Source organism: Conger conger, chromosome 10, assembly GCF_963514075.1.
Source record: "Conger conger chromosome 10, fConCon1.1, whole genome shotgun sequence".
NCBI lineage: Eukaryota > Metazoa > Chordata > Actinopteri > Anguilliformes > Congridae > Conger > Conger conger.
Genome location: NC_083769.1, coordinates 14,261,062 through 14,275,165, shown reverse-complemented (window position 1 = coordinate 14,275,165; position 14,104 = coordinate 14,261,062). Strand labels below are relative to the sequence as shown.

At 45.5% G+C, this 14,104-nt stretch overlaps 1 protein-coding gene across 1 annotated transcript in view; it reads left to right on the top strand.

The window, feature by feature from the left end:
* Positions 1-14,104, top strand: part of esyt1a (extended synaptotagmin-like protein 1a) — a 34,170-nt gene that overhangs the window by 14,708 nt on the left and 5,358 nt on the right. The window contains 21 exon segments of the mRNA XM_061256627.1: positions 141-193; positions 876-996; positions 1,349-1,418; positions 1,421-1,524; positions 3,173-3,255; positions 3,944-3,992; positions 4,973-5,062; positions 5,157-5,258; positions 5,533-5,604; positions 5,806-5,892; positions 6,069-6,218; positions 6,680-6,865; positions 7,255-7,431; positions 8,968-9,050; positions 9,217-9,265; positions 9,924-10,013; positions 10,298-10,393; positions 11,355-11,426; positions 11,796-11,882; positions 13,387-13,533; positions 13,883-14,025. Of these exon segments, the coding sequence (XP_061112611.1) occupies positions 141-193; positions 876-996; positions 1,349-1,418; positions 1,421-1,524; positions 3,173-3,255; positions 3,944-3,992; positions 4,973-5,062; positions 5,157-5,258; positions 5,533-5,604; positions 5,806-5,892; positions 6,069-6,218; positions 6,680-6,865; positions 7,255-7,431; positions 8,968-9,050; positions 9,217-9,265; positions 9,924-10,013; positions 10,298-10,393; positions 11,355-11,426; positions 11,796-11,882; positions 13,387-13,533; positions 13,883-14,025 (2,111 nt within the window).

Below are 14,104 nucleotides of genomic sequence, written 5' to 3'. Positions count from 1 at the left end.
CGTGAGTGCTCATTACTGTTTCAATCTTCCATCTGCCCACCTGTACTTTCTCTCTGTCTTACCCACAATGCACTCCTGGCATATGATGCCTTTCTCCCACTCCCCCCCGCCTCCTCCACCTCCTCCTCTGTACACAGAAGCTGGATATCAACTGGACAGGCCTGACCAACCTGTTGGATATCCCTGGGCTGAAGTGAGTTATAGTCCTGTGTGTGTGTGTGTGCATGCGTGCGCTTGTGTGTGTGTGTTCGTGTTTATGTATTTGTACAGTACTGTGCAACAGTCTTGGGCACCCTAGATTTTTTTTATTTATGTAAATTTGGTTTTAGAGGTTTATTTTTTGTTTTCTGCATTAGTGTCTCAGTCGAAAAAAGGGCAAATTTGATATCTCCCAAACATGTAATATTACAGAAATTTAGGTATTTCATTAAATAAGTAAGTAATAGACTTTTCAGATCAGAACCTACTCGAGGCCAGAAGCGAGTGAGACAGCGAAAGAACAGCAGAAGAATTATGGCTAGTTCTCCAATATGTTCCAATATGGAACAACCTGCCAGCTGATTTTCTTATAGAATTGTGGACAGTGTACCACAGAGAATAGATGCCGTTTTAAGGGTGGTCACAACAAATATTGATTTGAGTTTTTAACTGTTCACTGTCCACATATATGTGTGTGTATATGTATGTGCGCATGTGTTTGTGTGTCTGTGAATGTATGTGCGTGTGTGTGAGAATATGTGGGTGTATGTATGTATGTGCGTGTGTGTGTGTGTGAGAATATATATGCGTGTGCGTGTGTGAGTTTGAGAATATATGTGTGTCGATGTGCATATGCATGTGTGTGTCTATATGTTAATCTGTGCTGTGATTGTCAGTGCGATGTCAGACACACTGATAATGGATGCGATCGCCTCGGTCCTGGTCCTGCCCAACCGGCTCACTGTCCCCCTGGTGGCCGACCTCCACGTTGCACAACTGCGTTCCCCTCTGCCAAGGGTAACTCTGCCACTGAACACACACACATACATACACGCACATACACATGTACACACACACTTACACGCACATACATACACATACACTGACTCTTAAACAAGTATATGCCTAGATCTGTTCAATATATCATTAAAATAAATGTTCCCATTCTCATAAGCTAAATAAGTCACGCATAGCGACATATTTCATTTATTTTATCAGCAGGCAGGCTCTAACCCCAGAACACACACACCCTAACACCAGAACACAGACACAGACTCTAACCCCAGAACACACAGGTACCCTAAACCCAGAACACACAGGTACCCTAACCCCAGAACACACAGCCACTCTCTATCTCTCTGTCCTTCAGGGCATTGTGCGTATCCACCTGTTGGAGGCAGAGAATCTGGCACCGAAGGATAACTACATTAAGGGTGTGATCACGGGAAGTCTGACCCCTACGCCGTGCTGAGGGTGGGCACCCAGACCTTCACGTCTCACCACGTCGACAACAACCTCAACCCCCAGTGGAGGGAGATATACGAGGTGAACATCACCGAAACGAATATTAACCACGTCCATGTCTGTGTGGAGGGAGATATACGAGGTGAACATCACCGAAATGAAAATTAGCCACGTCCATGTCCACGTTGGCTTGCCCCATTGGTCCTCCGGTAAAAGTGCGTTGTGGTTCCAGGTTTGAACGGCTGAGACATAGTTTTTTTTCTCTTCCTTTTATAAGCTTTAGCTTCTCCACAAAGCCTTAGGGTTCTCACAAAGCTGTAGTCGCCACAATGCCTTCGGGTCCCCACAAATATATAATCTTATTATACACTAGATGAAAATGGGGAAACGGATCGTTCTTGCAATCTAATGTTATCGTTATCGTATTACAGGGGCGGCCTGTAGCGTAGTGGTTAAGGTAAATGACTGGGACACGCAAGGTCGGTGGCTCTAATCCCGGTGTAGTCACAGTAAGATCGGCACAGCCATTGGGCCCTTGAGCAAGGCCCTTAACCCTGCATTGCTCCAGGAGAGGATTGTCTCCTGCTTAGTCTGATCAACTGTACTTCGCTCTGGATGAGAGTGTCTGCCAAATGCCAATAATGTAATTATTCTGTTATTTTGGTGTACTGCACCTCAAAACGGGCAAGGTAGGATGACTGCTATGTTTGAGGAGTTGAGAGTAGGAGTGTGATTGGGTGATGGCAAAAGAGGGGGCGGGTGTTGAAAGAAGTGGCCAGGGAGATCAGAGATACTCATGGGCCATTTTTCAATTGCTTATTTTATCCCTCCTTGTTTAGTTTGTCCGTCTTTCTTCCTTGCCTGAGCCGGAAATTTGAGGTCTGCCATCTTTTAGGAAATTCCAATCCGTTAAATTTTCCTTCAAGGAGCTGAGAGGCAGGAGCTAAGAGGCTCCAAACAATTGCGCAAGGAAACACGAGCGGATCCTTTTGCGGAAGTATTTTTAGAGAATGCGTGACATATAAATGATCAACTGGTGGATCCACCTCTCCCCATCTGCCACGCATCTGTCACATCTGTAACGAACGTGGCTTGAAACTGACGTATGAAGGAGCAAGGGAGTTCCATTTGCCTAATACACATTTTCTCCATTCTCCATCTTTACCTCCTTTTCTGGCTTCTTTTCCTGGCCTTCCCTGATGGGCGGAGCTAGGAAAAAGGAAAAGATGCCTGGAAAGGAAGGAGGTGACAAAGAAGTGATTGGAATGAGCCCATGGTGTCAGACACAAGGAAGCATGCATTGGGCGGTTTTAAAGTGGTGTGTTGGTATAATTCACACCTCAGCAGTTACTGCACTGCTGATTCAAACATGGTGGCTATTTGCAGGTAAATTGTCTTTCTATGTTTTTTGTGACTAGTGGCTTTCTGCTCTAATCAAAAAAGATGTGTTGAGGTGTAAAATGTGTTTCACATGAAGCACATTCATTGTGGGTTTGCTTTCCTGATGTGACAAACACACACTGGTGCCACATCTTTACCTGTATCATCTCATCTTTCCGGGAGTCTGCACATGACTGCTGCCAGCACCCGCCTGTTTTTACGTCCCGTCTCTCTGTCTCTCTGTCTGTCTGTCTGTCTGTCTGTCTGTCTTTGTGTGTGTGTGTGTGTGTGTGTGTGTGTGTGTGTGCGTGCCTGTCTATCTGTGTGTGTGTGTGTATGTGTGTGTCAGGTAATAGTCCATGAAGTGCCAGGCCAGGAGTTGGAGGTGGAGGTATTTGATAAAGATCCCGATCAGGACGACTTCCTGGGGAGGTACCGTCTTCCTGCTCCGCCCCTCCCTCCCTGGTTCCGCCCGTCTCTATTATTCACCCTGTCTGCCTGGCCCTGCCCACTGTCTGCATGCTCCGCCCAGTTTTGCTGTCTGTTCATCACTATCAGTCTGTTTATCAGTCTGTTTATCACTATCAGTCTGTTTATCACTCCATTGGTCTGTTTATCAGTCTATCAGTCTGTTTATCACTCTATCAGTCTGTTCATCACTCCATCAGTCTGTCCATCACTCCATCAGTCTGTTTATCACTCCATTGGTCTGTTTATCAGTCTATCAGTCTGTTTATCTCTCTATCAGTCTGTTCATCACTATCAGTCTGTTCATCACTCTATCAGTCTGTTCATCACTCTATCAGTCTGTTCATCACTCCATCCGTCTGTCCATCACTCCATCAGTCTGTTTATCACTCCATTGGTCTGTTTATCACTATCAGTCTGTTTATCACTATCAGTCTGTTCATCAGTCTATCAGTCTGTTTATCACTCTATCAGTGTGTTCACTATCAGTCTGTTACTCTCCACAATCTACAGGCTCTGTCTGCTTCTTTGGGAGTGTTCTGTCTCTCTCTCTAACTCTCTCTTTGTCTCTTTGTCCTTCTCTCTCTCCCTCCCTCCCTTTCTCTCTCATGCTCCTCTCCCTCCCTGCCCCCTCTCTCTCCCTCTCTCTCAGGGTGAAGTTGGACCTGGGTTTAGTGAAACAGGCTCGGCTGCTGGATGAGGTAAGGCATGTAGCTGTGTAAGGCATGTCTGTAATGTGTCAGTGAGTAAGTACTGAGTGCTTAGCACAGTGAGTGAGTACTGAGTGTTTAGCACAGTGAGAGAGTACTGAGTGCTTAGCACGTTGAGTAAGTACTGAGTGCTTAGCACAATGAGTAAGTACTGAGTGCTTAGCACAGTGAGTAAGTACTGAGTGCTTAGCACAGTGAGTAAGTACTGAGTGCTTAGCACAGTGAGTAAGTACTGAGTGCTTAGCACGGTGAGTAAGTATTGAGTGTGAAGTACAGTGGATAAGCAGTGTGTGTGTGTAACATAATTAGTAGCTTGTGTGTAACACAGCGAGTAAGAATTGTGGTTGTAGCACAGTGAGTAAGTATTGAGTGTGTAGTACAGTAAGTAGTGTGTAGTACAGTAGTACAGTAAGTAGTGCATGTGTAGTACAGTAAGTATTGAGTGTGTAGTACAGTAAGTAGTGCGTGTGTAGTACAGTAAGTTGTGGGTGTGTAATACAGTAAGTAGTGCGTGTGTAATACAGTAAGTAGTGCGTATGTAGTACAGTAAGTAGTGAGTGTGTAATGCAGTAAGTAGTGCGTGTGTAGTACAGTAAGTAGTGCGTGTGTAATACAGTAAGTAGTGCGTGTGTAGTACAGTAAGTAGTGCGTGTGTAGTACAGTAAGTAGTGAGTGTGTAATACAGTAAGTAGTGCGTGTGTAGTACAGTAAGTAGTGAGTTGTGTAATACAGTAAGTAGTGCGTGTGTAGTACAGTAAGTAGTGAGTGTGTAGTACAGTAAGTAGTGCGTGTGTAGTACAGTAAGTAGTGAGTGTGTAGTACAGTAAGTAGTGCGTGTGTAGTACAGTAAGTAGTGAGTGTGTAATACAGTAAGTAGTGCGTGTGTAGTACAGTGGGTAGCATATTTAGTAGTGCATGTGTAACACAGTGAGTGAGTTCTGTCTGTCTGTCTGTCTGTCTCTGGTCCTCAGTGGTTCACTCTGAAAGACACTCCCTCTGGTCGACTGCACCTCAGGCTGGAGTGGCTCTCCTTGCTGTCCAGTGCAGACCAGCTCGACCAGGTCAGTCTCAGTGACATCACTTCCTGCCCCTCCCCTCCCCCATTTTGCCTCGGGCCCGGTCCTACCAACCTGTCACCTCCCCCCTGCCTCCCAGGTCCTCCAGAGGAACAGGAACCTGGCCGTTTCCAGCAGGACTGCGGACTCACCCTCAGCCGCCATCTTGGTGATTTATCTGGACCGCGCCCAGGAGCTGCGGGTGAGTCACACCTGTCCACTTCCTGTCAGGCCCAGTGTCTGAGCTGTGGTCTATAGGGTCCTAACAGGTGTGTGTGTGTGTGTGTGTGTGTATGTATGCGCGCTTGTGTAACAGATGTATGTGTGTAACAGGTTTGTGTGTGTAACAGGTGTGTATATGTATGATTTCAGATGAAGCTCCGGTCCCTAGGGTCCTAACAGATATATGTGTGTGTGTGTGTGTGTGTGTGTAACAGGTTTGTGTGTATAACAGGTGTGTATATGTGTGATTTCAGATGAAGAAGGGTAATAAGGACCCCAGTCCCATGGTGCAGTTGTCAGTACAGGACACCACTAAAGAGAGCAAGGTGAGTTCTTCACACACACACACACACACACACACACACACACACACACACCACTAACGAGAGCAGGGTGAGTTAACAGAACACTGCAGAAAGCAAATAACATAGAAAACTTTTACCGGTGTGAAATCAAGAGTTATTTTTGCTCCTCAGAAACACTGGGGTTCTGTATACAAAATGTCTTCCTTCCCTCCCCCATCTCAGACCTGCTACGGCACTAGTGACCCAGTGTGGGAGGATGCCTTCACCTTCTTCATCCAGGACCCCTGCAGCCAGGACCTCGACATCCAGGTAACGTTCCATAACATTAGAGTAACATTTAAAACCCTCCTGCAGCCAGGACCTCGACATCCAGGTAACGTCCCACAACATTAGAGTAATCTCTCTCTCAGGTGATGATCGGGCCTGGTGCCTGGGTGTATGTAACACACATTCTCTCTCTCTCTCTCTCTCTCTCTCTCTCTCAGGTGAAGGATGATGACCGGGCCCTGTCTCTGGGCAGTCTGTCTGTACCTCTGTCCCGGCTCCTGTCCTGTCCTGAGCTGGTCCTGGATCAGTGGTTCCAGCTGGAGAACGCCAGTTCTGGCAGCCGAATCTATGTCACCATCATCCTGAGGGTGAGATCTCTGTCTGGGACACCCCATAACACTGACTGCATCTCTCTGGGACACCCCATAACACTCTGCATCTCTCTGGGACACCCCATAACACTCACTGCATCTCTCTGGGACACTCTATAATACTCACGGCATTTACTAATCTTTATTAGGGGTGTATTCCAGCTATCCATCTGACCCTGAACATGAACAAGCGGGTTAGGTAAGAGGGATATGGATATTAGGATTGTAATGGTCCACAGAAATATTGGTTACACCCCTAATTCAAAAAAAGAAAAAATAGTTTGGTTGTTATTATTATTGCGATAATTGTTTTCACTTCCCTGAAAAATCAGTTGAGCATACTACACTTAACACAGTGCAACATAGTCCCCAACCCCCCATTTTGTCCTACTTTGCTATGTGGTATCGTTTAGACTTTAGCTGTAGAATTCTGATCTGTCGTTCTGCTTGTGTTCCAGGTGCTGTGGCTGAATGAAGAAGCCTCTCCCACTACGCCTGTGTCCCCCGGCTCCCCGGCCACTGCCCCGGGGGAGGGTGAGGGGGGGGTGACGGCAGAGCTGCTCCCTGGGGGAGGCAGTGCCTCCGTTTGTGCCCCTAAATCGCGACCCCAGCACACCTCCCCCGACCCCAGCTTTGCTGCTGAGGTAAGTGCAGCTGCAAAGAACATCGCCCAGGCACCAAGACTGTGAGTGACAGTGGCTGGGCGGACCTACAATTTCATCATATTAACCAATCGCAAGCACTTGCCCTCCAAAGCTGAAAGCTATCCAACTCTAGGGGGTGCTGTGTATCCACCTTGTGCTTCAGTAACAGCATCCACCTCTCGGTGTTCTGTAGCAACAGTGCATGCCTCTAGGGAGAGCTGTGTATCCATCTGGTGCTGCAGTAACATTGTCCACCTCTAGGGCGTGCTGCGGATGCACCTGGTGCTGCAGTAACATTGTCCACCTCTAGGTGTTCTGTAGTAACAGTGTATGCCTCTAGGGGGTGCTGTGTATCCATCTGGTGCTGCAGTAACATTGTCCACCTCTAGGGGGTGCTGCGGATCCACCTGGTGGAGGCGCGGAACCTGATCGCCAAGGACAACTTCATGGGCGGCATCGTGAAGGGGAAGAGCGACCCCTACGTGAAGACTCGGGTCGGGGGCGTGACCTTCCGCAGTCATGTGATCAAGGAGAACCTCAACCCCACCTGGAACGAGCTGTACGAGGTAGAGTCTTCATTCCTGTTTTTATAACGTTTTTATAACGAGTGTGACTGCCGTTACTGCTCTTTTGTATCCATCTTATCTTTCGCTGTTGTTAGGATGGTGATTGCGATGAAGTCATCTTGAGCAGTCACAATCATTAGTTAATGAACCACAGAACACCAATACTGTGATAACGAGCCAGTTGAGTTGAAGTTAGCTTTTTATACTGATGACTAGAGGGTGATCAGGTATTGGTCTATTGGAAACAAGGCTGCTTACAATTTACTTAGATTTACTTGTATCCATTACAGGACAAACTGAGTCGGGTCTCTATTTTTCATGTTTCGAAATATCATACTTTACATCAAAAGGAAATTGTTTTCTTTTCCTGTTTAAATGTGGGAAAAGTCTATGGGTCAGATTCACGTACATGAAGCTCGCCTGATGAGGGTGTGTTTGGTTGGCTTATTTTATCTTATTTACGAAGGCTACAGCTCGTTATGCAATTAGCCGATGGGACTGTCTACAAACCGCATTTTGCAAACGAGACAGGTCTTAAACGGGGCAGTTAAAACACACGTTTAGTGCATTGAATATCTTCACTGCGTGTGGAGTATTCCTTGTATCGGCTGCCACGGAAAAGTGTATCCGGTACAAGACAAAATATGTAAATATTCCAGTTGTGGCTGCAATTGTCCTTTGAATTATTAGAAAAAGCAAGATGTAACGTTGCAATGAGCTTGACTACTATACCTGGTATTCAATTAAGGACATAAGTGCATCCTGCGATGATCACACGCATACTGCAGGTCTAGCCCCATGTGTCAGTTTCACACGCAGTGTCTGCAGTCCATGGTCACAGATATGACTCGAGAACGCTCTGGTGTGGTTGAAACATGAAGAAAACCTTGCATTAACCAATAGCCTAGGTATTAGCATAGCCTATGTGACTTACTGTAACTTATTGAATTGTAACCTCTAATTGTAACCTTGTGTATCTGCGACCATGTTTAATGTGCCACTGCCTGTCCTTGCCAGGACACTCTTGTAAAAGAGATTTTTAAACTCAACGAGGCTTTTTCCTGGTTAAAGAAAGGTTAAATAAAATTATAGCAAAATAAGCAAAATTAAGCGCAGGAAATGAAGAAGCCACTGCGTACCTGCCTAACAGTTAGGTGACTTACAGGAGGCTAAAAGAATACAATTGTAACTAAATGAAGACCCTCCACAAAACAATTTTATTACTTCTAGTAGTATCATAAAATACAAGCAAAATGTTGGCACTTGGCTGCATAGCTAGCTAGCTAATTTCACTGTTAGGTTATTACTTAGTTTCTAAATACCTTCTCAGACAGAACAGCCAAGGAAGCATAAAAGCATGATCAGGACCGTGATAAAGGGCACAAAAACAGTCAGGGGTGTTGGTGTCCATTAGTAAATATGAATTTGATTAGTGAGAAGCCAAATTTAGCTTGGCTCAGTTGAGCTTCACTGGGCTCTAGTCCACATTGTGTTCTTATGTTCTTCATTTCTTAAGACGATGATGTGTTTCTCCAGGTGGTTCTGACCCAGTTGCCTGGACAGGAGGTCCAGTTTGAGGCATACGACAAAGATCTGGACCAGGATGACTTCCTGGGGAGGTGAGGACAGGTGTAAATGTATTTAACCTGAATGCTTCAGTAAATAGTGCTATAAACGTATTATATACAAATATCTCTGGCTTTCTGTCTCTGTCCTCCCTGAGTAGTAATGGCATATTCTGATGCAAGTACCCTATTGAGTTAATAGACATTTCTGTGTTTGCAGGTTCAAGATTAGTCTCCGGGACATTATCAACTGTCAGTACACTGATCAGGTGTGGCCTGTCTGTCTGTTCTGTGATAGAACCGTGTGTGTGTGTGTGTGTGTGTGTGTGTGTGTGTGCATGTACATGTGTGTGCATGCACATGTGTGTGCATGCATGTTTGTGTGTGTGTATTTGTGTGTACATGCATCTTTGTGTGTGTGTGTGTGTGTGTGGTAACTATAACTCTGTTGCAGTGGTACTGACTGTGTAACTCTGTGTAACTCTTTTGCAGTGGTACTGACTGTGTGACTCTGTAACTCTTTTGCAGTGGTACTGACTGTAACTCTCTGTAACTCTGTTTCAGTGGTACTGACTGTAACTCTGTGTAACTCTTTTGCAGTAGTACTGACTGTGTGACTCTGTGTAACTCTTTTGCAGTGGTACTGACTGTGTAACTCTCTGTAACTCTGTTTCAGTGGTACTGACTGTAACTCTGTGTAACTCTTTTGCAGTAGTACTGACTGTGTGACTCTGTGTAACTCTTTTGCAGTGGTACTGACTGTGTAACTCTCTGTAACTCTGTTTCAGTGGTACTGACTGTAACTCTGTGTAACTCTTTTGCAGTGGTACTGACTGTGTGACTCTGTGTAACTCTTTTGCAGTGGTACTGACTGTGTAACTCTGTTGTAGTGATACTGACTGTAACTCTGTGTAACTCTGTGTGCAGTGGTACACGCTGAACGATGTGAAGTCTGGACAGGTGCACCTGGTCCTGGAGTGGCTGCCCAAACTGTCAGACCCCGCCAGACTGGATCAGGTCAGCACAGCCCATACACAGCTTAGGCCTAACACAGCACTCGTCACTGACGCAAAGTGGTCCCACTGTTCAGCCACAGTGACAGAGTCAGATTGTGATCGGTTCCCTTGGCAGGACACGTCGTCTTTGCGAGCCAGTTGTATCTCTCTTTGCGTCTCACACAGGCAGTAGGGCCAGCTGTAGCCGGCCAGCTCTATTCAGTCCTATATTTAGCACATTAAACAAGCTGCAGTTGGTCGTTGACGCATGATGACATGCTGTTTTCTGTGTTTGATCCTCCCCAGATCCTGCTGCACCAATCACAGCAGTCCTACCAGAACAAGATCACACCCTCTGCTGCTGTGCTGTTTGTGTATGTGGACCGCGCCCACGGCCTGCCTGTGAGTCTCTCGCCCTCTCTCTCTCCTTCTCTCTCTCGCCCTCTCTCTCTCCTTCGCTCTCTCGCCCTGTCTCTCTCCTTCTCTCTCTCGCCCTGTCTCTCTCCTTCTCTCTCTCGCCCTGTCTCCCTCCTTCTCTCTCTCACCCTGTCTCTCTCCTCAGAGGGTGTGGGTAGGGTCAGATCCGAACCTGGGTCAACTACGTAATTGTTTTGGATTCAAATATTTTTCTGCACTCAATTGATCATGCTAATGCAATTAAGCCAACCAGGAGAACCAGAAGGCGGGGTTTGCACTTTTTGAGAATATTACATAGGTTCCAATACACCAGACAAGTATTTGAGTGTAAAACAATTATGCATTTGACCCAAGTCTGGTCAGGTGTGTAGTTCCAGGGAATGAGCCAATACTGTTGGCTGGTCTATGGATTATCTGTAATGTTCACTAATTCTGTCATGTTATCTAATCTATAATGTTCACTAATTCTGTCATATTATCTAATCTGTAATGTTCACTAATTCTGTAATGTCTTAATTCTCTTCAGTAATGTTCACTAATTCTGTAATATATAAATTCTCTTCTGTAATGTTCACTAGTTCTGTAATGTCTTAATTCTCTTCTGTAATGTTCACTAATTCCATAATGTCTAAATTCTCTTCTGTAATGTTCACTAATTCCATAATGTCTAAATTCTCTTCTGTAATGGTCACTAATTCTGTCATGTCTAAATTCTGTTCTGTAATGTTCACCAATTCTGTAATATATAAATTCTCATCTGTAATGTCTTAATTCTCTTCTGTAATGTTCACTAATTCTGTCATTTCTAAATTCTCATCTGTAATGTTCACTAATTCTGTCATGTCTTAATTCTCTTCAGTAATGTTCACTAATTCTGTAATATATAAATTCTGTAATGTTCATGCATGTTTGTATTGAATCTCAAACGGGTTCTTTGCGTTTAAAGCTGAAGAAGAGTGGAAAGGAGCCAAAGGCAGGGGCGGAGCTGTCCCTCAAAGGCTCCTCCCAAAGGACCAAGGTGAGACACGCCCACTCACCTCCATGAACTATAATTAACAAAGATGACACTGACCTCTCCAGCACACAAACCACTTTACAACAAGCCATTAACTATTTACAAGCCATTAATTATTTGTTTTAGACGTTTGGATAAGAAATGGCAGTGACTCAAATTTCCCTTCTCTCTCTTTCCTGGAGATCACATGCTAGTATACGTAACACTGCTGTGTTTTGTCCAGAGATGAGTGTAAATGAGTGGCTTTGATTTAAAAAAGGCAACCAGTTGACAAACTACACAGGAATCATCTGTGCATTCAGTGTATTTCAGTGACAGAGAAGAGACTTAAGGTGGGCTAACGTTACCTCTCTAAACTCACTTGTTTTTAAGGTGTGTGATCGCTCCACTTCTCCTCAGTGGGATGAGTCCTTCTACTTCCTCGTTCGTGACCCCAGACAGGATATGCTGGTAGTGAAGGTAAGAGGGCCAGTGATATTTAAAGGTACAATAGGTAAGATTGTTGTGTTAAAACATTGTTACAAAACCATTGTAAATCCCTTCCTGTCATTGAAAAACTGACGTGTTGACTGTCATATAACAGCCTGTGTTTATAGTCCTTAAATTCGGGTTTCAAAATATACAGTTGACGGCCCGTACCGAAACATTGTGTAACTGTACAATAATTCAAGCTCATTGGTTGAAAATTGGTTCAGCCAATGGCGTTTTCGATGTCGGGGAGGGATTGAAGGTGTTGCTGCTATTCCTTTCTTGATCTGAAAGTCTGAAATTACCTATTGTACCTTTAAGCCTCGTACTACAATCCAATTTTGAAAACCACTTCAGCTCCTTAAAACTATTGAATTCACGCTATAAGGGGTTTTGAAAACTTTTTGGTTTAAAAGCCCTCAGCGGTGAGGGTTCAACTTTCACTGGTTGTAGCCGTCAATGTGTGCAGGATCCGTTACCTACCAATGGAATCATTTTCCTTGCTTTATAAATAAATTATATTCAGGGTACTCCAAAAGGATTTTAAAACATCACCTTTAATTTTACTACAATAACCATATTTATTTGGCTGACACTTTTATCCAAAGCGACTTACAGTTGATTTAGACTAAGCAGGAGACAATTCCCCCAATGCGGGGTTAAGGGCCTTGCTCAAGGGCCCAACGGCTGTGCGGATCTTATTGCGGTTACACCGGGGATCGAACCACCGACCTTGCGGGTCCCAGTCATATACCTTAACAACTACGCTACATGGCAGAGAAGGAGCGGGAGTGAAAATGAAGTTGTGGGAGTGAAATGAAGGTGTGGGAGTGAAATGAAGGTGTGGGAGTGAAATGAAGGTGTGGGGAGTGAAATGAAGGTCTGGGAGTGAAATGAAGGTGTGGGGAGTGAAATGAAGGTCTGGGAGTGAAATGAAGGTATGGGAGTGAAATGAAGGTGTGGGAGTGAAATGAAGGTGTGGGAGTGAAATGAAGTTGTGGGAGTGAAATGAAGGTGTGGGAGTGAAATGAAGGTGTGGGGAGTGAAATGAAGGTGTGGGAGTGAAATGAAGGTGTGGGGAGTGAAATGAAGGTGTGGGAGTGAAATGAAGGTGTGGGGAGTGAAATGAAGGTGTGGGAGTGAAATGAAGGTGTGGGGAGTGAAATGAAGGTATGGGAGTGAAATGAAGGTGTGGGAGTGAAATGAAGGTGTGGGAGTGAAATGAAGTTGTGGGAGTGAAATGAAGGTGTGGGAGTGAAATGAAGGTGTGGGGAGTGAAATGAAGGTGTGGGAGTGAAATGAAGGTGTGGGGAGTGAAATGAAGGTGTGGGAGTGAAATGAAGGTGTGGGGAGTGAAATGAAGGTGTGGGAGTGAAATGAAGGTGTGGGGAGTGAAATGAAGGTGTGGGGAGTGAAATGAAGATGTGGGAGTGAAATGAAGGGGCGGGAGTGAAATGAAGGTGTGGAAGAGCGCTGACGGGTCCTCTCTCTGCAGGTCTCTCACAGCTGGGGAGCGGCGCTGGGCTCTCTGGTGCTGCCCGTCAGAGAGCTGCTGTCAGAACCGGGCCTGGTGCTGGATCGCTGGCTAGGGCTGGAGGGAGCCCTGCCCGAGAGCCAGGTTCTGCTGAGGGTCGTGCTGAAGGTCAGAGGTCACCAGTCGTCGCGCAGATAATGAGAATCGCCTGTGTTCGTTTAACTTAGTTAGGGAGGACCACAGTGGGACTGAGTTGTACTTTATTGTCTTATCCATCATTCTTTTAAAAGATACCATGCTGATGGTGTGTTGTGTTATATGGCTGGGATGTGTGTTTCAGTTTAAAATGTGCACGGGTTGTAAGTGTATTGTGCTATATGGCTGGGTTCTGTGTTTCAGTTTAAAATGTGCAGGGGTTGTAAGTGTGTTGTGTTATATGGCTGGGTTGTGTGTTTCAGTATAATATGTGCAGAGGTTGTAAGTGTGTTGTGTTATATGGCTGGGTTGTGTGTTTCAGATCCTGGACTCAAAGGCACTGGCGGGTGGGCGGGCTTTGGGGGAAATGGCAGGCAGTGATGAGGGTGACTTCATTATCCCCAGCAAAGAGGCAGCCACAGCAGCCAATCAGGAGCTGAGGCACCGGGTTGGGCTCGCCCAGGGGTGAGTCACAATCAGGAAGTGACTGAAACACACCTTTATGCTCTAGCTGCGTATAACTGCATATCTATCCGCTCTAGCT